Source organism: Drosophila montana, unplaced genomic scaffold (assembly GCF_035044405.1).
Source record: "Drosophila montana isolate Dmon_TW-CO22-7 unplaced genomic scaffold, ASM3504440v1 contig_2666_1, whole genome shotgun sequence".
NCBI classification, from domain to species: domain Eukaryota; kingdom Metazoa; phylum Arthropoda; class Insecta; order Diptera; family Drosophilidae; genus Drosophila; species Drosophila montana.
Genome location: NW_026997533.1, coordinates 64381 through 88983, shown reverse-complemented (window position 1 = coordinate 88983; position 24603 = coordinate 64381). Strand labels below are relative to the sequence as shown.

Below are 24603 nucleotides of genomic sequence, written 5' to 3'. Positions count from 1 at the left end.
TGTGGGTGGGCGCGCCCCTCTGCCAAGCCCTGTTAAACAATGATGAACGTTGGCTGGGCGTGGCCCAGCCTAATGCTCGTCTAAGACTTTTCGGGCTCAAACTTTTAGCACTTTATTAATTTCGTTTAGCACATTAAGCGCATTTATTAATCCTCCGGCCATCAATTTGTGCCATGAGCCCAATCCTCCGCCCATGGGCGTGGCCCCTTTGCCCGCTCTCCAAATCAAGTTTCCATTAACCCAAATAATTGCTTCACTAGACAGCAGATAGCATGGTTTATGGGATGGGAAGGAAGGCCCACAAGGCTCTTCAATTTTTTCAAGAACTGTTCGAACATTTTCCCAGACAATTTCCATATATAAAGGAATACCCTTAACGTATTGTTATTGAACATAATATTGTTAGCTCTTTCTCTTTTAAAGAGAGTGTTGCAAAGTTCCTGAAAAGCCATTCTCAGAACTCAAACTTTGGAAAACTACATTCGTAATTGGATATTTTGTATCAAAACATTCTGCAATCAAAACTGAACTTTTCACAGTTTTGTTTTTCGCTTAAACTTCTTAGGTTTTTTCAATTCAATTCTGGATTATACACGAGTAGGCTCTGAGAGGGCTGTTCAGGCTTTCTCTAGGTGTCGAGCCTGGGAATAGTTTAGTTTGTGAATATCTCTCGAACTGTAAACGACAAATTGAGAAAAATAAAATTCAACGCCCGATAATAAGAGGTCCTGTAGAGAATATCGATCAAATTAGGAGCGCGACACAAATTAAATAAAATATATGTTCTGAAAAGTTCAGAAGAAAATAATTTGGCCATCGAAAGCAAACACAAAAACTGAATTGTGACGCGGCACAAATGAAATGAAATTGATTTCTTCTGAAATTTCAGAACATATTTCAGGTTTTAAATAGAACAAATATAGGCGCAACAGAAATCAATTAAAGAATATATATCTTCTGAATCTTCGGGTTCAGCAGAGAATATTTCGGGTAAGAAATATTTCGGCAACCAAAAAGCAAAAGCGACGCAGCAAAATTTGAATAGAATATATTTTGTAGAAGGTTTAGGTTTTATTTCGGTAATAGAGAGAAAAGGAAAGTGAATAGCGGCGCGAACAAAATTTATGAAACTAGATCCTGAACGTGTAGACAACATTTCGGCAAATCAAATTATTTTACAAATGTCTAAGATAACCATCAACAACAACAACAACAACAACAACCCAGGCCAGGCAATGCGCCTGGTGCGGACAAATGTGACTCACAGCATATCCGACGACCAGATGGATCGGCACTTTGCGCAGCAGATGGAGCTAGTCAAGGAGCTGAACAAGCTGAATAGCTGCGCTGCGGAGCGAGACCTGTGCCCCAAGTGGCTGGGCATCTTCTCGCGCACCACCAAGGAGGAGAAGGCGGCACGTAACTGCCTCATCACGCTGATGCACTGCCAGCTGAAGGAAGATGGCCAGCTGAGCTATCCCTTCACGGATGTCGTCAACTGCAACAGGGATTTGCGCAATGTGCTCGATCACTACGATGCGCGCCGCAGGAAGCTGCAAGCCAGGGCGCCGGCCAAGCCGGAATTAAGGGCTGAGCAGCCCGAGCGCAAACGGGGCGAGAATATGCGCTCGGATGTGCATGACGGCAGTCGGATGGAGCTGCGCGCACCGAACCCATCCAGCGTGTGTATGCAGGCCGACGAGCCCGTCGAGGGGAAGAAAACGGCTGAGGAAGACAAGGACGGCAGGCGCATGGCGGGGCAGATGTCCAAGGATCAGGTGAAGAAACTGGAGAAAGTGGAACGCAAGCTCTGGCACCACGAGCTCATCTCGGGCACATCGCACCGCTCGGCCAAAAGCAAAGCTTCAAAGCCGGCCACACCCAGGCCCGCTCCTCATCATGCCCGATCGCCCACGCCCACGCCTACGCCCGTGCATACTGTACACAAATCTGAAGCTAAGCCCACATCCAAGTCTGTAGCCAAGCCTACATCTGCAGTGAGATCCACAGCAGGGCCGAAGCCCATAGCTACGCCTCCACCTGCTCCTGCACCTTCACCCACGCCCGTGCCCACGCCCACGCCCACACCTGCACCTACTGCCAAACCCTCACCTGCTGCACCTACAGCTAAACCCTCACCTGCGCCTACAGCATCAACTAAGGCCGCATCCACACAAAATCCCTCGCCTACCTCCACACCGACAAAAGGACCAAGGTCGACCAGCACCCAGAGGGGTAAGCAGAAGCCGTTGGTGGAGCTGTACAAGAAAACGAACTTCCGGGAGCCGGAAAGTGATCTCGATGAGGACGCGGAGGATCAACAGCTGAAAGGCGATAACAAAAGGGGCGTGCGCAGAGAGCTGCACAGCCCAGTGCAGGCGGCAGCATCGGAGCGGGAACGCAAGATGTTGGAGATAGAGCGACGCAAGGAACAGCAGAGGGTGGAGCGCTTGCAGCGAGAGCGGGAACGCGAGCGCCAGAGGGCGCGGGAGGCGGAGGAGAAGCAGCGCGAGGAGCAGCGCCTGGTGCTGGAGCGCCTGCGCAAGCAGAAGGAGCGCGAGGAGCAGCTGATCAAGGTGCACGAGCAGCGGGAGCACGAGCGCATTCTGCGCGAGACCCGCAAGAGCGAGCAGCGCCTGTTCACGCACCGGCAGCGCGAAAGACTCGCCGTCGAGGTGGATCGCCGCGAGAAGGAGATGCGGGCACAGCGATTGCGGCTGGAGCAGAGCTGCCAGCCAATTGTGACGGAGGCGGAGGCGGAGGCAGAAGCAGCAAAGCGTAAGGAGCGAGGCTCCTTCAAAGTGAAGTGCAAATCAGAAGAGGATCGTCGCGAGCGACAGCGGTGGGAGGAGCTCGAGACGAAACAAAAGGAGCTGCAGAGAAGGGAGGGAACGGTGGGTGGAACGCAGTTAACAGACGGAGGAGGAGGAGGCAGAGCGGAGCGAAAGAAGCGCAAAAAGCAGCTAAGGGCCAAGCAACGGGAACAGGAGCCGGGTGGGAGGCCGCAGGAGCAGGTGCAAAAGCAACCACGGTTAGCCGAACTGCGGGCCAACAAAATGGTGGATAGCGAGCAGAAGGCGGAACAAGACCCGCAGCTGGAGTTGGAGAGAAAGAAGCGTCAGCTAGAGCAGGAGCGTATTCGGCGCAAGAGCGAGGAGCTGGAAAGAAAGTTGATCGAAGCACGCGACCAGCAGCTGGCGAAACGCGGCAAGGGGCAGACGAAAAAGCGCTCCATCTGGAGTCAACAGCTCGGCCGGCAGGTGGACGAGGGGCCGCTGCCAGTAGAGATGCAGATGCTGGACGCGCGTAAATCTAATCCAGACGAGGATGAGGGCGGCGACAGCAGCTGGTCGATGCGCATGCGCCTCGAGCGAATCCACAACCAGAAGCAGCAAACGGCCAAGGAGAGCCCCATCCATGGCACTAGCCGTAGCCCTAGCCCTAGTCCAAGCCCATGCCCAGCGCCGCCGACCCCATCGCCGGTTGTGTCCAGCCCAGCCCCGTCGCAGTCCCGGGAGGAGCTGGAGAATGCCAAGCGCATGGAGCTACAGCTGTACACCAGGGAGTGCTTCCTGCAGCACATCGATGAGCAGCGCCTGCGCCTGGAGCTGGCCGAGCAGAAGGTGCAGACCATAGATGTCGAGAAGCAGCAACTGGAGCTGGAAATCCAGGAGCGCTGCGACATGCTCGAATGGCTGACCCACGCGCAGAGTCGCAGCGAGGTGGATGCGCTCGGCCAGCTGGAGCTCAGCAAGGGCGAGAGCGGAATGCTCGCCAGCGGCACCAGCTCGGTGCCGGAGTTCATCAGGTTCGCCTGGCGCTTGCATCGAATGGAAGAGGCCAAAAGGATGGCGGCGCACACGGCCATGCGCAGCTCCAAGGAGAGCCAGCTGAGGCGCAAGGCGGCCAAGGCGCCCAGCGGAACCGCCAAATGGAGTCGCATGTGGTCGCCACTAATGAAGCGTTTTATTCAATTCGAGAAGAACCGCAAGCCGCTGTCGCTGTCGCTATCGCTGTCGCAGCCGCAGACCCAGTTCCGGCAGACCTGCAGGCGTTGCAGCTCTAGCGAATCGCAGGACTCCTCGAATAGGGCAATACGCCGCCGGCTGAAGGAGTATATGCAGCAGCAGCTGCAGGCGGCGTCGCAGCCGCACGAGAACTCCAGCAACGAGTACTTCATAGTGAAGCCGCAGCTCACCAAGCGGGAGCGCTACGTGCGCTTCATGGAGCCGGCTGGCGAGGACGGCGAACTGGACAGCAGCAGCAGCAACAACATTAGCTGCACGGCGGTGTTCGGGGATGAGAGCTTGGGTGAACACCAGCTGGCGGAGCACCAGCTGCAGCCACGCCCACGGGCCATTACCATGCGCCACCATTGGCCGCGACGCGTGCGCAACAAACGCCAGACGCTGCTGCCGGAGGACAGCGCGGCGGAGGAGGAGAGCACGGCGCACAGCTGCTCGCTGTATACCCAGACGGAGGCGATGTCGACGCCGCGTCGGCTCGACCCGATCCGACAGGCTCGGCTCAGCAGGAGCAAGCGGCGGCTCGAGCGGCGTCAGCGGCGACAGCGCATGCACAATCGGAACCGGAATCGGAATCGTCTGCTCGCCAGCGAGCAGCTGCAGCTGTCGGAGCAGGAGCTAAACGAGGAGCGCAACATATTCCAGCAGCTGCTGATGGGCAGCGAAAGCTGCGCCTGTGGAGCGCGTCCCCAGCTGCTGGTGGAGAATGCGCTCATGGAGCGCAAGCTACTCGTGGCCAAGCAGCGGGAGCGCCAGCTGAAGCAACTGCAACACCAAATGCTGAGCGCTGCCCACGAGGTGCTCCAGCTGCTGGCCGACTCCAATTGGCTGGATGCCGAGGCATTGCGGGTGAACAATGTGCAACCCGGGGACACGGACGGATCGGCCACCGACTCGAGCCTGTGCCCGGCTGGCGGCCCGTGCAGCCGCAGCTGCCTGCGCTGGCGCCAGGAGCTGCAGCTGGCGGTCGAGCCGCTGGCCAGGCTGCCGTGCCGCGTTTTTAGCAGGCTCTTCGAGCCGCTGCTGTTGCGCGACGAGGACGAGGATCAGCTGGAGCTGCGCCTGCGCATCGAGCTGCTGGACAAACAGCTGGAGCAGCAGCTGGGCAACAGATTTAGCCGCATGCTGGCCAAGTGCCACAGCTGCTGTTGCCAGCGGCGCTTGCTGCCCGCCTGGAAGTCCAATCTGGAGCACGACCTGGCCCACCGCAAGCTGTTGGCCAACCACAGCTTCCAGCTGCTGCGCCAGCTATTCGACGAGCACTGCAGCAAGTCGCGTGCCATCTGGCTGGGTGCCCTGCAGACCATCGAGACGCTCTACTTTGAGCAGCTGGAGGAGAATATCACAAATGCCAGGCTGGAGGTCGACGAGGCGCCGTTCAGGACAGCCAAATTCCAGCTCTAATGCATCTTATGTGCCTATACTCGTAGAGAGGAGGCGGCATCTTTCGATCATGCCCAGGAACAACAGTTAACGGTTCGGTTTATTATGAAAGATTTCAACTTTTGTTGTGTTGCGTTTCGTTCATATTACTTGTCAACCAATGACTCATTCGCATTCGAGGAGTAGTCGGTCCCACGATTAAGATTCTTATATTATATTAAAGCCCAAATAATTTTTAATTATCTTCCATATCTTAATTTCGACACTCGACAATCCATTCGCTCTCAGTCTTGTCTTCACACAAGGTAGATTCACGTGGAGCTTCAGGTAGAATCAAGGTAGAGCTTTCAGCTTAACTCAAGGAGTATATCATAATTTCATCCCGATATCTCTGCTTTCTTGAAAATATCGTTAAATATCGATCCTCAGGCAAGGTGCTGAAAGCATAACCAAACTTTCTGTGTAGGCTCTGGTATGGCATACACCGATAAAGATTCCTTCACTTATTGGATACTGTCCCCAATTTCCTGAAATTGGCAGAAAATCCTCTGTTTGTCAAGGAAGAGCCTTGAACTTTAGTATACAGAGACTTTTGTATGTCATGTTTAATACCTGAGAATTTTATATAGATCGGATTGAGTATACCGAAGTTGAATCAGGAATGAATTTAACAAAGGTAGGACTAGGGAAAGAAAAAGCGCAGCCTGCTTGGCAGCTAGAATGTTTCTTACAGGGTATCCCCTAGTTGAGCTCGCCATTCTTGAGTTTGTTCATTTTATTTTTGCAAATATCGGTTTAATAAAAGAGAGAGAAAAGAAATTTCCTAATGAACTTTATATTAATATTTCCTTTGATACATTAAAAAACACACACAGAAAAAAAAACGGGAAAAATTGTTGCAACAATTTGCAACAATATAAAGTTGGAAATTTGTGTTTGTTAAAAGTAAATTCAATTTGCAATTTTATGTTTTCCACATCGCTTGTTTGCAGTCTCTTTAAAAAGTGCCCAGCTAGAATGTTTGGTCGAAATTGGGCGTAGGGTATCTCCTAGTCGGCCAAGCCCGACTAGAGCACTCGAGTTCTGCTTTGTTGGGCGCCTCTCGCATTTTATTTGCTTATTGATGAGGCTAATAGCCAGATTCCACTTTGCTCAAAATATGTTACATTTACAAACTACACATTCTGCGATTCCATTGGCAAGTGTCTGCTGTCGGTAACATGTGAATGGCAGAAGTAACGCTTCTTTAAATAAGCAGCTGCTCTTTGCGGGATTTGGCCAACTTTAAATGTTATAAAATGGGGGATTAGTAAAATTTAAAATTATAATGTCAAGTAATATCAGCTGTTTGTGGGAATGATACTTTTTTATTTTCCATAACATCGATACGAAATTCGATAAATCATCGCAAAAGACACGAATTATTCGGGGCGAATACCAACATTTTGTGCAAGTGTGAAATATTGGGTTTCTTATGGGAAAACGCGCAGGTAACATATTTCACATTCGCTAAAAATGTAAGAAATGTTGACAGTGGAATTAGGCTATAGCTTTCTAGCCCCTGCCCAACCTGACCCGCTCCTGCTTGTCCCTTGACTGACCCTTCGCCTTTCTTCAGTGCGCTCTCTTTTTGCGCTTCTTATAACCCATTTGTGTCTCGTGTCAATGTTGATTTTTGCTGCTGTCTCCGTTTGTTGTTGTTGTTGTAATTGTTGCTTTTACTGTCGTCGTCGTCGTCGCAACGACGGCCAAAGTCAAACTCAATTTAACAAAAAATCAACGTTAATGTAAATTGAAACCCGTGTGCCAGCCGTGAGTCAACGTTTGCCAGGCTGCAACCCCCCTGCCAAGTGCCGACCCCCCCCCCCCTCCCCACCCTCCGCACTCTTCAGCTGTCTGTCTGTCTGGCACATGTGCATGTCCTGGCTGCTGCAAACACTTAAGAACCGCCGCCGCCGCCGCAGCTGCAGCAGCGGCAGGTGAAAACTCTGACCTGAACTTTGTCAGCCCCTCAACCCAATCACGCACTTATAGTTTACATTGCCTCCCTCTCTCACGCTATCCCCACCCCCCAACCCCCTCCCACCTCCTGCTTTGCCTCTACGTGCTTGTGTTGGTTAAAAAGCAATTTCTTCACCAAGTGTTGTTTTTGTTGCTGCTGCTGCTGGTGCATTATTGCCTCGTAGACTGCAACAACTGCTGACATTTGTGCCGTCATCAGCAGTCAGCAGTTTATTATACCCTCTACACAAACGGAACAAAGGGGTATATTGGCTAGCTGCATCTACCTAGCCTTTAATGTAGTATAGATTCAGGGCAAGTGTTAGCGAATCCCCTAAAAGTCGTATCAAGATATGCGAGCTTAGTGGCAACATTTCCTAATTTTTTTGCGAATGAGAAATATATCGCCTATAAGGAATCACATTTTTCACATTTGCAAAAAATTTTGCAAGTGATTCGTGTGCTTTGCGTTGACCCATCAATTTAAGCCACAATTTATATGCAACTGACTTTTTGAGAATACTCAAATATTCTATATTCTATCCTACAATAAGATGTACTGTCGCAAATGTCATTAAGATCGGTTAAGAAACACAAAAGTTATGTGCACCCGTGTTAGCAGCAGCCAGCGCAAATTCCAAGAATTTCTGTTTACATGTACACACACACACATTCATGCGCGTCTGCTTTAAATTCGACCAACAGCATTGCAATTGCGATTGCATTGTTTTCTGTGCTGCTGTTTTAATTGGTTTGTTTTTTCATTTAAACTCAATTATTGGTGTGGTGGTGCGGTAAGTTGCGAGTTCGAACCCTGCCAAGGGAACAATATTTGGTGTAGGAAGAAGTGGGTTCAGGGTATCCCCCTAGTCGAGAGCTCCCGACTAGAACCTTTTACTTGTTAACATTTATAGATGTCCAAATTATTTGATTTTCGAAAGGAAATCTTTTTAGGCGCTTTGGTCAATCAATTCAAACCGATCAACCGACAAATGACACTTGCCAATGGAATCGCAGAATGTGAAGTTTGTAAATGTGACATATTTTGAGCAGTATGGAAGCAGACTATAAGAGTCATCTAGCCCATATTATTATTATTGATTAGAGGGTATTGCGCAGTCGTTGCCATGCAACTGCAACATTTCTTCATTGTGCTCTTCAGCACGTTTGCCACCCCTCCCGCACTATCTCAGCCCCTGCCCCACGCACCCCTTGCATTTTTATTTTGGCATAATAAATGATGACAAATTAATTAAATCGACAAGCGAGGCTGCTGCTGCTGCTGCTGCGGCGGCTGGTGCGGCGGCTGCTCCTTGAGGACGACGGGCTGCAATCAGTTATTAACATCGCGTATACGCAATGTGAGCCGCTGCGTGATGCGAAGTTACGTATACGCAATGTTGTCGCAGCCGCCTGCTGATTGCTGATTGCAGATTGCAGAATGCTGATTAAATGTAAATGTTTTTTTATGCACTGAGACTCTTCAATTAATAATGTAGGCGTGGCAACGCCCCATGCAATCTCAGCGGCGATAATGCTGCTGCTGCTGTGGCATGTGGCAAGCTTCATGGCGGTTGCTCAGTTGCGCCTAATTGAAAGTTGTTTTCTTCTTCTTCTTTTTTTGCTTGCTTGAGTGACACGAGTTTTTAAGCCAAGTGAGCGTTGCATTTGGGGGCATGCCCCATGTGTGCTGTGGGCTGTTCTAAGGGGCAGTGCACAACAAAGTGCACAGCAGCCAGAGCTGACATTTGCTAGGCTGAACTGACCTTGCCAAAAAAGGCAAAACAAGCAACATTTTCGTCACAGCCCAGTTGGAAATTTGGTAACTGAAATTCTCTATTGCATGCAAGACTGTCTTGATGACTCGTCTTGTTGGCTGTCTTGCATGACCAACTGCAGGACATGTCAGCAGCATTGTCTTTAAGCATTAATATTTGCTGCTTCTTAAGTGCAGACACTTGGCTGTTAACTGAAATTCTCTATTGCATGCAAGACTGTCTTGATGACCCGTCTTGCTGGCCGTCTTGCATGACCAACTGCAGGACATGTCAGCGGCATTGTGTTCAAGCATTAATATTTGCTGCGTCTTAAGTGCAGACACTTGATTGTTAACTGAAATTCTCTGTTGCATGCATGACTGTCTTGATGACTCGTCTTGTTGGCTGTCTTGCATGACCAACTGCAGGACATGTCAGCGGCATTGTGTTCAAGCATTTGGTAGTTCTTAAGTGCACACACTTGACAGCAAATGATCTTTTGAATTGGGTATTTAGGTCGTTGGGCAAGCATGAGCTGACATGTCCAAGGTCGTCGAGTGGGCGCCCGACAAGCCAAGGGAGCACCGAATTTCCAGCTGGGATGTTGTTAGCCTGGTTTTATAATTTCGTCTCATATTACTCGGCTGCTGCTGCTGCTGCTGCTGTTGTTGTTGTCGTTGTTGTAGTTGTTGTTCAAGTTGTTGTTGTAATTAGTGCATGTAACATTTGAAGGGATATTAATTACTTTGATGCATGTATGCCATTTTCTGTGTAGGTGTGCGTGTGTGCGTGTGAGAGTGTGTGTGTGAGTGTTTACCTAACATGTTTGACATGTTGCCAACATGCGGCGCCGTCCCCACCGCAGCCACCAGCTCAGCTGACCCACTTCCTGCCGGCGGCCTTTCTGTTTGTCCCCCCTTTCTGTCTCACATGTGGGTTTACAAAATTTCCTACTTTTTTTTTTATATTTTTTTAACAGTGTTGTTTTTAGTTTCTAGTTTATGTATACCCTGGAACTGTGTCTTGTACAGGTGGGCATAGTTTAGCTGATCTCGGAGCTAGCTGGTCTGCAGCTCATTTAAGGCAATCTTCAATTCATTTATGCACAATTCAAGATATGTGCTCCACGCAGAAGAAAGTAAACTATTTAAATGGCGTACTCTGTTCGGGGTATCTTCTAGTCTTGCCATTTCGATAGTCGACTGCTTTTCATTAGTTACTTTTCCAGTCAGCCATTTGTTATTTTCACTTGTGACCCTTCTCTTTTTTTTTTACCACTTTTTTTGGCTTGCGATTTTTTGCGACAGGTTGTTGGCAACGGGCCAAAACAGGCTGCGGCCCGTCTTAGCTGGCAACCCTAATTAGTTGGTGATGCCTGTCGAAGATTCTATGGAATTTTCATTTATTTTCTGTCCACGAGCTGATGGAAAATATAAATAAACTCTTGCACCGGAGTGTGTGGGCAAGAGGGGGGATATACGGATAAGCACTGGACTATCTGTCAGCCAATCGATAGATAGTCCTTGAGCGTGAATTAATTCAACGCCTTGTCATTCACGCTGCATTTATAAATTAATAATCCACAGCAGAAGTATCGAGTACTGAGTACCGATTGCAATTTTGAAAATGAATGCAGGTGCAAAAACGAATGCAACTGAAAACATACGAAAAATTGCTCAATGGCAATCGGGGCAAACAATATGGCGCATGAAACGGAAGTGCTACGTTTTATTTACACTGGTTGAACAATTGAGCAAACAAACTGGCCAAAGAACAACCCAAATGCGTTGCCGTTGGTGTTGCTGCTGCTATTGTTGTTGTCCTTGTTGCCGCAGTGCAAATGGACAGACGAGTGAGTTATTGAAATGCTTACCACAAACGAGCGGACGGACACTGCAGAGTTTGCTTCTGTCGCATTTGCTACTGCAGTTGGTATTCGCTAGTTCAAATTATTACCACTCGCTGCTCACTAAATCTGCTTGATTCTGGTCACATTTAGTCGAATGTTTCTACCCGCTGCTCGTTATTGCAATTCGTAGAGCAACTCGGTTCATGTGATTACAACATAATTGGATTGGTGTTTATAGCTCTTCAACTACTCGTTAGTTTTGCCCTTCATATTAATCGCTACTCGTTACTTCTACTTAAAAGATCGCTGTTTGCTTATCTCTAAATTACTGACTCTTAATTAAGCATTCTCGTGACATTAGCTTAATAATATTTCTCGTTGGTTCTCCTACTCGTTACTAATATGTAATGCCTCATAAGTTCGTTAGTACAACTCCTTCCTTCTACTTGCCATTTCGTATGGTAATTCTACTCGCTATTGATTCTCATTAAAAGTGCTTGCCACAATGTTAATTTCCTCTTACTTGTTCTTGCTACTCTTTACTTTTTATTACTGCTACTCGTTACTTTTACGTATTACCTCAACTCTTTTTGCCAACTTGCTATGACTGCTCGTTACTGCTACTCGTTATTTTTAATAGGTACTTCTACTCGCCATTAATTCTCAGTAAAACTTCTTGTTACAATGTTGCCTTGCTGCTACTCGTCACTGTTATTCTCTACGATATCTGGCATTTATGTTTTGTCAGTGGCTCCCGTTACTTTATTGAGCACTTCTACTCGTTAGTCCTACTTGACATCCATCTGTTACTGCTTCTTAACACTTAACCATGCCATGTGCTCGCTTCTACTCCTCGCAACTCGTTACCACATAGCCCAATTATTTTTTATAATTATTCGCTACAACTACTCGCCAACAGTTATCGTTACTGTACTACTAGAGTAGAAGTTTGAATTTGTAACTGCAATTCAGGCATTTATGAGAGTCGCCCTCTTGCTGCTCTCGCTGACCATGTTTGGCATGCTTCACTGTCCGCAGCGCACGTTTGAGTGCACAGCGACAGCAACAGAAAATGAGTGCAATCGTTTTGCATTTGCCTTTTTGTTTGAGCCCAACGATGCGTGGCAGCTGTGATAAAAGTATCTGAAGTGCCTGCCAGGCGCTAGCCACAAGCGTTGATGAACTGCAGCCAAGTTCCGAGTGGTTGCGGCTGATTTACCATTGGCCATGTCGACAGCCGTTGATTGCAAGTGCCGGGCTCGAAGTCAGAGTATCAACTTTGCAGCAGTTAGTTCGTACAGTGCTACCTCCGCTTGTCGTGCCTGTCAGTGTTTGTCAGGCTGTGCGACATGACTTCCCCGATGACATCTGCCTGAGTTTGGCCAAATAAATAATTGAGGCGCGCACACAAGCCACGCACGACGTCATTGATAACAATCCGAGGGCCAAACTTTTGCCGGGCCCGGAGCAAACAATAAAATAAAATTGCGTATACGCCCACGTGATGGAGGCCCACAAGGCCAGAATAACATGAACCAAGCACGAACCACTACAGTGCCCAAAAACCGAAACTTAAACCAAAAACCCACAGAAGTAACCACATTAATCATTCGCATGTGTTCTTCAGCACCAGCTGCGGGTGTTTTGCAGTCGCGGAGAAGCTGAAGCCAAAAATATATATGAAACATCAGAGTTTACTCATACCTCGCACAACAAAATCACACCCGTAACTGGATCCTACAGAAACCGGTACTGTTCAATATGGTGTACAATATTCTAGAAGAAATTAATTGAAAGCTTTTGCTGGATTTGAACCAGCAACTTGTCTCTTGTTGGTCCGACGCTGTGAGTTGCCTGAGAGCCGTACCCGTACTGGGTATCTGCTAGTCGAATACTCTCAAGCAAGGCATTTTTCCTGATGTTTTTTTATGGTTTGTCAAATAAAAACAAGAAGAGATGCGGCATTAAATTAATTGAAATCGTTGGAAACAAGCTGAGATTATGTTTGTTTTACTTGTCGCCAGAGTTTGGCTAAAAAGATAAAAAGAGAGCGAGAGAGAAGCTACAAGTGACTTGAGAGCTGCAAAGCGAGCAATTGATTGATGAAAAGTCCCCGAATGGAAGCTTTGCAGCGCTGCTCGCATTACAAATAGGGCAAGCTTTTGGTGAAGTAAGGCAAACCAAATGCTAAAAGATAACAGATAAACATCTCAGCTTTGAAATGGATGAATAGCTAATTCAGCAATGAGATGCACAAAGGGGAAGCTGTGGCTAGATTTTTGCCAGATGACGGGCAATAAATTTGCTTGCCTTTCAGATATCGGGAATTAAACAGCTGGCTGCGCAGTGCCTAATGATCCCGGCGACCCCTCGACCCCTCACACGGGCTAACCGCAGTAACCCTTGCAAATGTAACGCATACAAAGAAAATTTACCAGCTCATGAGCCAAGTCCATTCCGCCCGCCCACTTGGTGGTGGCTTCTGTGTGGCCATTAAATGGCGCACCCAATGAGTTGTCAGAATCTTAAAATTTGTCCGCCGACTGCGCATAATTACCGATGCTGCTTCGCAATATTGAAATGAGCAAAGAAAAATGCCTGCAAACTGCACAGTCAGCAAAAATTTGCAAAAGGTCGTGACACGGCCAATAAGCTGGCCGTTTCTGCTTTAACCCTCTTAACAGATGTGCAGAGCCCTTGCTTCCAATATTTTTTAATCGTAACTCGCGACTCTTTTTACTTTAGGCAGCTGCAAGTATTGCCGTGTGCTCTGAAGTGAATAATCTGCTAAGTAATCAGGATACCTGACACACACTCGTTACTTTTAGCTCGCCACTTCCAATTTCTATTTAGTTGATAATTATAATGCAAACTAATATACATTGAGATTAGCGACACTTGCCACTTTTTGGTCGACACTCGTTACTATTCACTGGTTACCTTTTTACTCGCTTCTTTCAACTTGCTACTCGTTACTCATATACTGCTCCCCACTAAGTGCGAAATGTACTAATATCGATATGTACTTGCCACTCTTTACTGAACACTCGTTGCTCTTCATCGGCCACATTTTACTCGTTACTCTTAACTCGCTACTCGCTACTCATATACTGCTCCCCATTAGGGCGATAAAGTATAAAAACGGATGAGCATTTGACACTCACTTTAGTCGACACTCGTTGCTCTTCTTCGGCCACATATTACTCGTTACTTTTTACTCGCTGCTTGCAACCTTTATACTTTTCTCAACTGAGCTAAAAGTGTTTTTATTTATAAGCACCTGTCACTCTTTAGGCGACATTCGTTGCGCTTCACTGGCTGCTTTTCACTCTTTACTTTCACCTCGCTGAAAGTTAGCTGAAAATGTATTGATAAGCACCTGTCAACTCGTTGCCCTTCACTGGCCACTTGTTACTTGAATTGATACATGTTTTTTGCATACTTATATTCACCACTCGTCGCTCGTTACGTTGCACTCGTTACTGTACATTGGTCGATTTTGCTCGCCACTTGCAACTGCTGCGTCCAGTTGCCGTAATATAAAACTCTTACATTTCCATCTGGGCACACATACGTCCCTTTGCACTCGTCACATGCTACTCGCTGCTCACCCCCTCGTTAGCTTTTGGGGAGAAGCATGCACAAAAAATAAAATGAACAGAATAAAAGAGAAATACTTTTATGTTAAACAACAAGCTTTCAACTTCCAGCTGGACACACACGTACACAACCAACGACGCACATATTTATTGTGTGTTTACAGACAAATTTTTTTAAAATGCAACACACCAAAACGAGCGAGTTTTCTCGCCCCTCTCTGTCGCACTCGCTGCGCATTCCGGCTGCCTCTCTATCTGGCGTTCCGTTCCGTTGTTGTCATCGCTTCACTGCAGCTGCAATGGCATTTTTATGCAAAACAACTGTTTGCTGTCAACAGCACAGCAGGCCACAGCCCCAGAGAGGGAGAGGGAGAGGGAGAGGGAAGGAGCCTGTCCAGCCCCAGCGTGGACAATGAACGGTCAGCAGCTTGTGGCACGTTATTTACCACTCAACCCAATCCCAAACCGAAACCCAAAGCCAAACCCAAACCCAAACCCAAACCCGAGCCCAATCCGATCCACTGCCTGGCCAGGCCCTTTAAAATGGCTTTAAATTTATGGCCAGCGCATGACTCAATGAACTGATTGAAATGGTTGACAACATCACAAACAAAACTGTCTCAAGAGCTCGCTTCGGGACTGGGGCACAACAGTTGAGAGGTTAAGCCGTCAAGCGGTTAAGCCGTTAACCTGCGACAAATGATGAAAAGCTGTAAAAATCGTTGCAGTCTGAAAGGTTTTTGCTGCACGACTTCAGTTTGCAGAAGTGCAATCAAAAATTTCAAGCTTAGCCATGAAGTAATCTCAAGTTTGCCAAAGAGTGCACAGAAACTGTCAACAAACTGAAATTTAAAGATGAAAAGCGCTCTGGTCGGGCGTACTCGAACCGAAGATACCCTGAACCCAGCTGTCGTTGCAAGCTTTCAAGCCAGCTGCACACTTCTTCTTCTTTTTGGGGCAATTGGGTGAAGTATTGATTAAGTGCAATATTTTTTATCTGCGTATTATATATGATATCCGACATACCAAGCTTGGCTCCTCCAACAGTTATAATCTTCGAGTTATATCTGAAAAACTAAATCTCGAAATCGATATTTTTCGAAATTTCGAAAATAGGAACAGTTATCGAAAATTAAATGATACCAAGAGTTCCACGACTCGCATAGGAGAATATATTTCTTGAATTTCATGTTTAGCTTTTGTACTTTTCGAGAGTTTTCTGACTGAACTGGCAGATAGACTAACAGAGGATCCTGATCAAGCATTATGTATATGCCTTATGGTGTCTCAGATGCTTTTCTCTATGCCGCTCACACTTCTTGACAAAATGTAAATAACCATAACTATTTATCTAACTATTCTTTATCTCAAGCTCTGCACTTATCTCTGTGGCATTTCTATCTATGGCCCATTGCCTGACCTAATTTTTACCGTGATCTCTCTCACTTTAACTCTCTCTCTCTCTCTCTCTCTCTCTCTCTCTCTCTCTCTATCTCGCCCTCTCTCTCTCTCTCTCTCTATCGCCCTCTCTCTCTCTCTGACTCTCTCTATCTCTTCCTCTTTTTCTCACTCTCTCTCTCTCTCTCACTCTCCCTCCCTGTATCTCTCTCTTTTTCTCTGTATCTCTCACTTTCTCTCCCTCTATCTCTTTCGCTCTCTCTCTCTCTTTCTCTCTCTCTTTCTCTCTCTCTCTCTCTCTCTCTCTCTCTCTCTCTCGCTCTCTCTCCCTCTCTCTCTCTCTATTTTCACTTTTAATTTAACTACAACTCGGTATATATTTCTAGATTCATTTCAATTATTGTTAATAAACGAAACCGAGCGTGGTTTAGAATACGGGTGAATTGATTTGAAATTTCTAATGCGTTATTGATATGCATATACTACCAGAGTTCCGGCCAGATTATTGCTGAGTGTGCGTGCGTTCATTTATCGACTAGGTAAATAACGTGCTGCGGAATTTGACTTTGAGGTCAAAAGGAATAAAGCCAACTTATCTGAAATGAGCAGCAGGCCACATGCGAAATTTATGATTTTATGAATACCTACAGCCCATGTGGCTGTGTGTGTGTGTGTGGGTGTGTGTGTGTGGGAGAGTCTGTGTGCGTCTGTGTGTGCAGTCAGTCAAATTAATACTCACTCATATTCAAAATCTATTCATACTTTTTAGATGTTTTATGTTGAGCTAGTGCGCACATGCACATTTACACGCACACACACACTCACACACACACACACACACGCAGACACATACGCACTCACACACACAATCAGCGTGATTAATAAATAATTCTCCAGTTGCATTTCGGTTGTGCACTTCGTGAATTTAATTTGGTTTATGCATTTGTTTGCCCACGTTTATCTCTCAATCCCTTTCAGTGTGTGTGTGTGTGTTTGTGTGCACTGCCCGTGTGTAAATATAATCAAAAGCACACACTCCCACAAACACACACACACACACACACACACATGCAGGTATACGCATATCCAGTTAGAGCTTTTGCTAGCAATTTGCATAATGTTCGTCTCTTGGTTCACTTTAAATTTGCATTTATTGTGATGAATATTATAATACCCTGTAACTGGCGAGTGGCTAAGAAAGGGCAGGATAATGTTGGGGCGTGCATGTAACAAGCAGAAGAGATCTTGAAAGTGTATCTAAACGATTCTTGCCTGAGCCTGACTTTTAACTTTTCTACGAGGCATAAATTTGCAACTTTCCTTAATTAGCGCGAACTTTCATATAACATTTTTCCGCGCATTTTCCGACCTTCGGGGTGGATTTGTTCAAATCATGTGTTCAACAAATTAAACACATTTTTAACAGGAACTTTTCCAGGCTTGCAAAAACTTAGATGATATGTAATTAATTTTTCAACCTGCCAGCTGATCGGCTAGCTGTCCCTTATACCCTACAGGGTATGGCCTAGTCGAGCGCAATAATTGCTTATTAAATTGCACTTGTTGTTATTTGACTGCCTGTTATTGACTTTAACTGTTATTTGACTTTAACTGCTGCAATTGTTGTTATTGTTATGGGGAACAAAGCGAAATGCGAATGCAAAACTTAATCTGATTCCGATTTTGAATTCGAATATGAATTTATACTCTAATTAGGAGCTGTTGTCGTTGCGTGTTGTGTGTTTTGCTGCTCATTTAGATAGCACACATAACACACAAAATACCCATACACCCACACACACGCACACACACACACGCACAGCTCATTAGACAACGCGTATGCTGAATACAAATCGCGGCTGGGAGCTGTGGGGCAAACCTGCGTTTGGCAGCACATGTTAAGGCGCCTATAATTAGCTTATGCCTAAGTCAGTTTTTAAACACACACACACACACACACACACACACACACATACGCACACAAACATGCCGGCCATTAAAATGAAAGAAATACATTAAAGAGCTTATGCGAACAATTAAATTATTTTTAAGCACTGTGTAGAAAGGCAAGCACAAAGCTAGCACACACATACACACACTCACACACACAGCTCACACACACACACACAGCTCACACACTCACACCCATATCCACCCACTTGGCGCTTAGCTCTGACGCAAAAATTTCCACTGCGCTAATTTTAAATAATGCTCATACGCAGCGTGTTCTGCTGCAGCATTTGAAAAGAATGCCAACCTCAAAGGCAAATGGCTCAAGTGTGGGCGTGGCAGGCACAGCAAACGTTGAGCGCGCAAAAATTAAAGTAAAGCGCAAACACACACACACACACACACACACGCCATACAAACTTGTGTGCGTGCAGCTCTAATCAATTTGCTTGGCGGGCATTTTCTATCTGAAGGCGCTGCAAAGTATGCTACACTTTTTTTAATACCCCGCAAGCATCTGAATTGGCTTAAAAGGGCAATATGTGTTACTCCCAAAGTATGGAACAGACGGAATATAATACTTATTATTATATTCTTCAAGAGCATTAAAATAAGAGTTAACAGAGCCACGTCCATCAGTCTCGTCCGTCCGTCCGTCTCGCCGTCTAGGTCTGGGAATCTGTGGAGGATAGGGACTGCAAGTCCTGAAGTTAGCTTGCATCGAATTTGTTTACCTTGTGTGTATGTGTGTGTAGCGAGCAGCTGGAATGCTTGCCTAGGATGGCTGCAGGGTATCTCCGACTAGGGCATTCTTAGTTTCCTTTTTTCGCCTTTTTATTGTTGCTTTGTCTTACGTTCGCTTGCCTTCTCCTAGCCCCCCCCCCCCCTCCCCCGGCAGGCAACACCTTTTGACATTTGTCGTCGCCCTGTCCACAACTTCCTGTCCAACTGCACGCCCCTTACCCGCCCCGGAGAATATCTTGGCTCAGTTTTTAAGCTGATTTTCAGCGTTAATGATAAAAGTTTCAGCGCAAATGTTGGCGGTTGCTCCCGCTGCTGCTTTGAGCCAAGCAGAGCCACAGCAAATCCAATACAATTTCCAGCAGTTACACACAGTTACAGCACACACACACACACACACACACACACACACACACACACACACACACACACACACACACACACACACACACACACACACACACAGACAGAGACACACACGCACGCTGCGCATTTTGTTTTCAATTAATTGTCTACCCACGTCAGTCACATGTCCCATCACGCAATCCGGCTACAGCAACATCTCCGGCTGCGAGACGGCCACAACATGAATTATGTGTCACGCCAACATGTCCAAGAGCGCAAAAGTTCAGCACAGCACGTATATGTATTTACCTACACACACACACGCACGCACACTCTGACATTAATATATCAAATATACACTGACAAAAATGCTGGCTTCCATTTAGCTTTGTTTTCCTTCGTTTTCTGCTCAAATTGGACAATTGATTTATTGATTGATGTTCAACTAAATATTATTGAAACTCCACTTAAGTACTCTAACATGTGCCGAGGCACGTAATATTTTATTGAGTGCATTTTTATTTAAGCGGCAAAAAAGAACAAATAATTCTTATCTGACATAAATGGTGCTCGAATTCGAACCGGGGTCCGCTCGATGCCACGCCAGATGCCCAATTAGCATTAAATCAAAATTTTGTTTTTGTAAAGTCCTGACTTTGTATTAAAAACATGCTGTTATGCCTCTTCTTCCCTTGGCCTCTCATGGAGTGGAGAAATGTGCTCTTTGGTAACTTCGGCGCCTAAAGTCCGATCTTTATTAAATTTTCAGGGCTAAGTACCAAGGTTCTATATTTTAAAATGGTGTTCTGTTAGAAAGCAAGGTGTTCTTCCTGTATATATATGCCATACGATAACCCGTTTACCTTATATAGCTATAATAATTCTCCAACTGTAACTTAAATTTAAGTATTTGTATCTTTTGTTGCCTGCATTTGGCTGCTTTCCGCTGCATTCAGCGCTGGCTTTTGAATATTTAGCTTGATATTCAGGACTTTGCATGTTTGTCCTTTGCTTGAAATTCCGTTTATGGATAAACTAGAATTTCGAGTCGAATTTAAGTCCAATTTCAATTAGTTCTACGGCTTCATTCAGCTAATTGTCGCCATGTGGCTAGACCGTTATCCTAATACAGTGGCTTGGCACAGCTCTTTCTCCCCCCCACCCCCCCCCCCCCCCTCTCAACCTCTCTACCTCTCCCCCTCCCTGTCTCCGTCTCCTAGTCTCGTGCTAACCACTTTTCGCCTTGGCCATTTCCTTGCCGAGTGGCCTGCAAATGAATTTACCACAATTGCTGCGAATGGCTGCTGCGATATTTATCTCCTGGCACATATGTATGTATGAATATGCCTTTCCTCTATCTTTGGTCTGGCTCTGCTCCTCATTTGATTTCAGTTTCAGTTTCGGTTTCGGATTCGGTCTCGGTTTCGGTTTGTGGGCTCCTCTTTCGGCCAGTTTTTTGCACAGCATTTGCGGTTGGTCGAAGTCGGGCTGCTTGGGGGCGGCAACATGTGTAAATTTGTCAGTTAAATAAATGCCAGCACTTTTAATACACTGAACCTATTGGCAGTGCGCAAAGAGGGTATATTGTTTTTGGGCAGACAAAAGCATCAGCGACGCCTTACAGAAGCTGATCTGTGCGTCTTTAATAAGGTGTCTAGGTTGGATCCTGCAGACTAGGGACTAAATATATAATTTCTCCTATGTCATACCTATATCATTTTGTAACGATTTTTAGATGTGACTAACTCGAAGGTTATTAGGGCCAGGCACATTCGACTTGGTGTGTAGAATATCGTTTAGTATATGCAGATTGAGCTATTTCTCAACTGGAATCCCTCCTCCCATTCCCCGCAAATCGTACTATAACCAGAAAAGTTAGACAAGAAAGTATTATAAAAGTTTGAAGTCGAAATATGAAGAAATAGCACAGCCTTTGTACATATTTGTATAGATGGAACTAAGACTGACTGGGTACATCATAGTCGGGCACTCCCGCTTGTTGTGTTTCCCCCCGCCCCTCCCTGACCGACCGTCTCTGTCTGTGTGCGTTCCGCTGTGTGTTATAAATTTGCGGTCAAAAGATTAAGCTGTTTGATCGCAAAATCAACAGCCACATAAAACGGATTAAAATGAAATGTACCAAATGTGTTTTTATTGTAAAAAGCCAACAAATATCGACAGATGGCCACGCCCCTCCTTCCCCCCTCCCTTTGCCGTTCCATTCCTCACAGCGAGCTGGCAGCGAGCCAGCGGCTCCTCGCATCGCACTCTGATTGCTTTCTGTGGTGCGCAATTAATGGCCGATGGCCTGAATGAAGCTATATTTATGCTGGTGCGAGTGGGTCTACCGCTGCAGGGGATGGGGCATACATATGCTTCCCATTTGTAACACTTGTCCAGGGCGACAAGTCAATTGATCAGGCGAGTGCGGAGTGCGGAGTGCGGAGAGTGAAAGGGATATCTGGTATATCCATAATGGGCAGTCGTCAGAAACAAAGGTAGCTGCATATAGCTGCACCACAGGCATGTCGAGTCAGTGGCACATTCTATGCTGCAGTGAACCAATAAGCGGCAAGTCGTTGGTTCAAACTTACTTTAAATCGTCTTAAATTAGTATACACGGCTCGTGGAAGAGAGACCGAACCATTCTATTCTATTCCATTCTGCAGTGAACCAATAGGCGACAGGTCGCTGGTTCAAACTAAGCAGCAATTTTAAACTGGTTCAAATGTGAAGCCGTTTTCCACAAAAGAAGTAAATATTACTGAACAAGGCTTGGGCAAGATACAGTGACACATCTATACTGCAGTAAACCAATAAGCGGAAAGTCGCTGGTTCAAATTTAGCTGAAATTTCAAATTTATTTAAATATAAAGCGATTATTCGCAAGAGCAGCAATAATTATAATGAAATAAATGAGAAAAATATGGGAAGCTATAACTCATAAAATTGGTTTCTGTTCTGTTTATTTTGTTGCTATTCCGAATACCCATTTTCTGGTTTAATCTAAGGCCAATTCCAGCGCTAGTTTATGGCTATATCAATGCATAATAATAGCTAATTCCTTTGACAACTTTGCTCATGGAAAACCCCTTGAACGAGCCGAGGTTTTCGAGGATGTCCTTTGGCAGGAGTCGGGCCCCCTTTGCGAACTGCATCCGCATAAAGTCGAAAGACAAACAAATTAATTATAAACAATGTACATAAATCACGCTGCACATTGGACACACACACACACACACACACACACACATACACACACACACACACAGCCAAAGTGGAAAACCCATTTTCGGCAAAAAGTTAAGCCCAAGCCCGCCCACGCCGAGGTCCTGGCAGCTGCCCGACTGCAGCAAGGCCCAGGTTTTCGGCTTTCGGTTATCATTATATTCAAATTTACATAATTTCTGTGTACATTTCTGCACGACAAGTGTGGCCGGTGGTGGGGGGCGGGGGGCGGTGGCGGTGTGTAATGCGGTGGGGTATAAATATAAAGATAAACATAATCAAAGCGCATGGAGAAAATAACAAGCAAAATGTGGCGCAACTTTCGGTTTCGCTTTTCTTGTTGTTGTTTCCATATTTTTTTTTTTGCCTTTCCTCGAATTGCCGCGAAAACTTTGCAACGAATTAAAAAATAACAAAAAAATTAAAAAAAAAAGCAAAGAAAATGAAATGAAAAACAACCACTGCCAACAAGGAGACAACATTTTTTGCTTCTTCTTCGCAGTCAAAGTTAAGAGACATAAAACAAAGCAATATGGCAAAATATGTTTACTATTACGACCGATGAGTATTACAAGGGGTGGGGTTGCGGCGGGGGGAGGAGGTGTTGGGAGCTTAACGCAGACAATGAGACGGAAAAAGTGGAGCCCAAGAACAACAGCTAAAACTTTGGACGTTGTCAATTTGATTGCATTTCAGCGAGTTCCATTCGCGCTTGGCCGGGTGCCGGGAACGGGGAACGGGCCGAAGGGGGCGAAGGGTGCTGATTATGATAACCCAACTGGCGAGTGGCCAGCAAAGAGCCAAGCTGGCCAGCGAAGCCAGAACCCAAAGGTTTTAACAGCTTTGTGTGAACCCATAAAGTAGACAGGAGTAGGAGCTGATCAGGTCAAGCCACGGAGCGCGATCTTTGAAACTAGAAGAGTGAAAATCTTAAACTTAATATTAACAATATATATTCTCATATACCATATGCAAATCGATTTTATCATTTTTCTAGCCTAAACCCATTGAAAATGGGTAAAACGGGTAAAATGTGTTTGTGCATATGTAACAGGCAGAAGGAATCATCTTCGAACACATTAAGTATATATATTCTTGATCAGCATCAATTGCCAAGTCGATCTAGACATGTCCGTCTGTCTGTCTGTCCATCCATTCATCTGTCGGTCCTTCTATCTGTCCATCCATCCGCCCATCCATCCATCTGTCCATCCATCCGTCCATCCATCCATCTGTTCGCCCGTCCATCCGTCCATCCATCTGTCAATCTATCTATCCATCCATCTGTCCGTCCATCTATTTGTCCGGCTATCCATCTGTCCGTCCGTCCGTCCATTCATCTGTCCGTCCATCTATTTGTCCGGCTATCCATCTGTCCGTCCGTCTGTCCATCCATCTGTCCATCCATCCATCTGTCCGTCCATCTATCTGTCCGTTCGTCCGTCCGTCCATCCATCTGTTCCTCCGTCCTTTTATACGTAAGCATTCACGCGTCAATCTCAGAACCTATAAAAGCTTATGACTTTGAACGTAGGTCCTCCGAGTGCCCGAGCAGTACGAGCTTGTTTCCGATAATCGATAACTTGACCCATTTCCAAGCAATCGATAAAAGTCAATATCGAAATCCTGTCTTTTAAGCAAATCTCTTAGGTTTTAAGAGCTAGAGTCGCCGATCTTGACATGTAGCTTCTAGAATAGTCTCCTAGTCGCGCACTCCCGATCAGAGCACTCATATTTTTGTTTCGATAACTTCTCCATCATTTCTATAATATCGATAAATATTTGTGACATGGCTGTGTGTATGCGAGTGTCTGTGCGTAATAGGAAGCTGAAATGCCTGCTAAGTTGGCTTAGCGCTGCGCTTAGGGTATCTCCCAGTTGGGCACTTCCGTGCAGAGCGCTCTCTTAGTTATATCTTATATCTTACGAGCATATTGTATTCTACATACCCTTCAAATTGAAGCTTTTGCCATAAGCATATCTTTTATTTGTGAGCTGTAAATGAGGTCTATCCAAAATGATCCCTCTTCATATTTATATTTCTTAAGCAAAGCGGACAAAAGTATCTTTAGTTATATTTTTTTATTAAATTTAAAAAGACCTTAAGGTCAAACATTGGGTTTTAGCTCTGCATTATAAGGCGAAAAAGTCGAGCTTTGTATTTTCTTTTCCTGCAATCTTTTTTCTTGGTTAACATTTGCGCACGGATTTCGTTCAGCGAAACCTTTTAAGCAGCTTCCAGCTTAAGACGCTTTAATTTTTTCTTTTTTTTTTTATTCTGGACCCATTATCAACTTAACGTGGGAAGCGTCGGAATTTTTATAAAA

At 45.8% G+C, this 24603-nt stretch overlaps 2 protein-coding genes across 2 annotated transcripts in view; both read left to right on the top strand.

The window, feature by feature from the left end:
- The window catches only part of LOC135429420 (somatomedin-B and thrombospondin type-1 domain-containing protein-like), a 93373-nt gene that overhangs the window by 10980 nt on the left and 57790 nt on the right, over positions 1–24603 (top strand). The window lies entirely within an intron of this gene.
- Positions 662–5633, top strand: LOC135429395 (trichohyalin-like). The gene has a single exon (XM_064683676.1). It carries the CDS (start codon positions 1125–1127, stop codon positions 5427–5429), a length of 4305 nt encoding a protein of 1434 aa, XP_064539746.1. The 5' UTR covers positions 662–1124; the 3' UTR covers positions 5430–5633.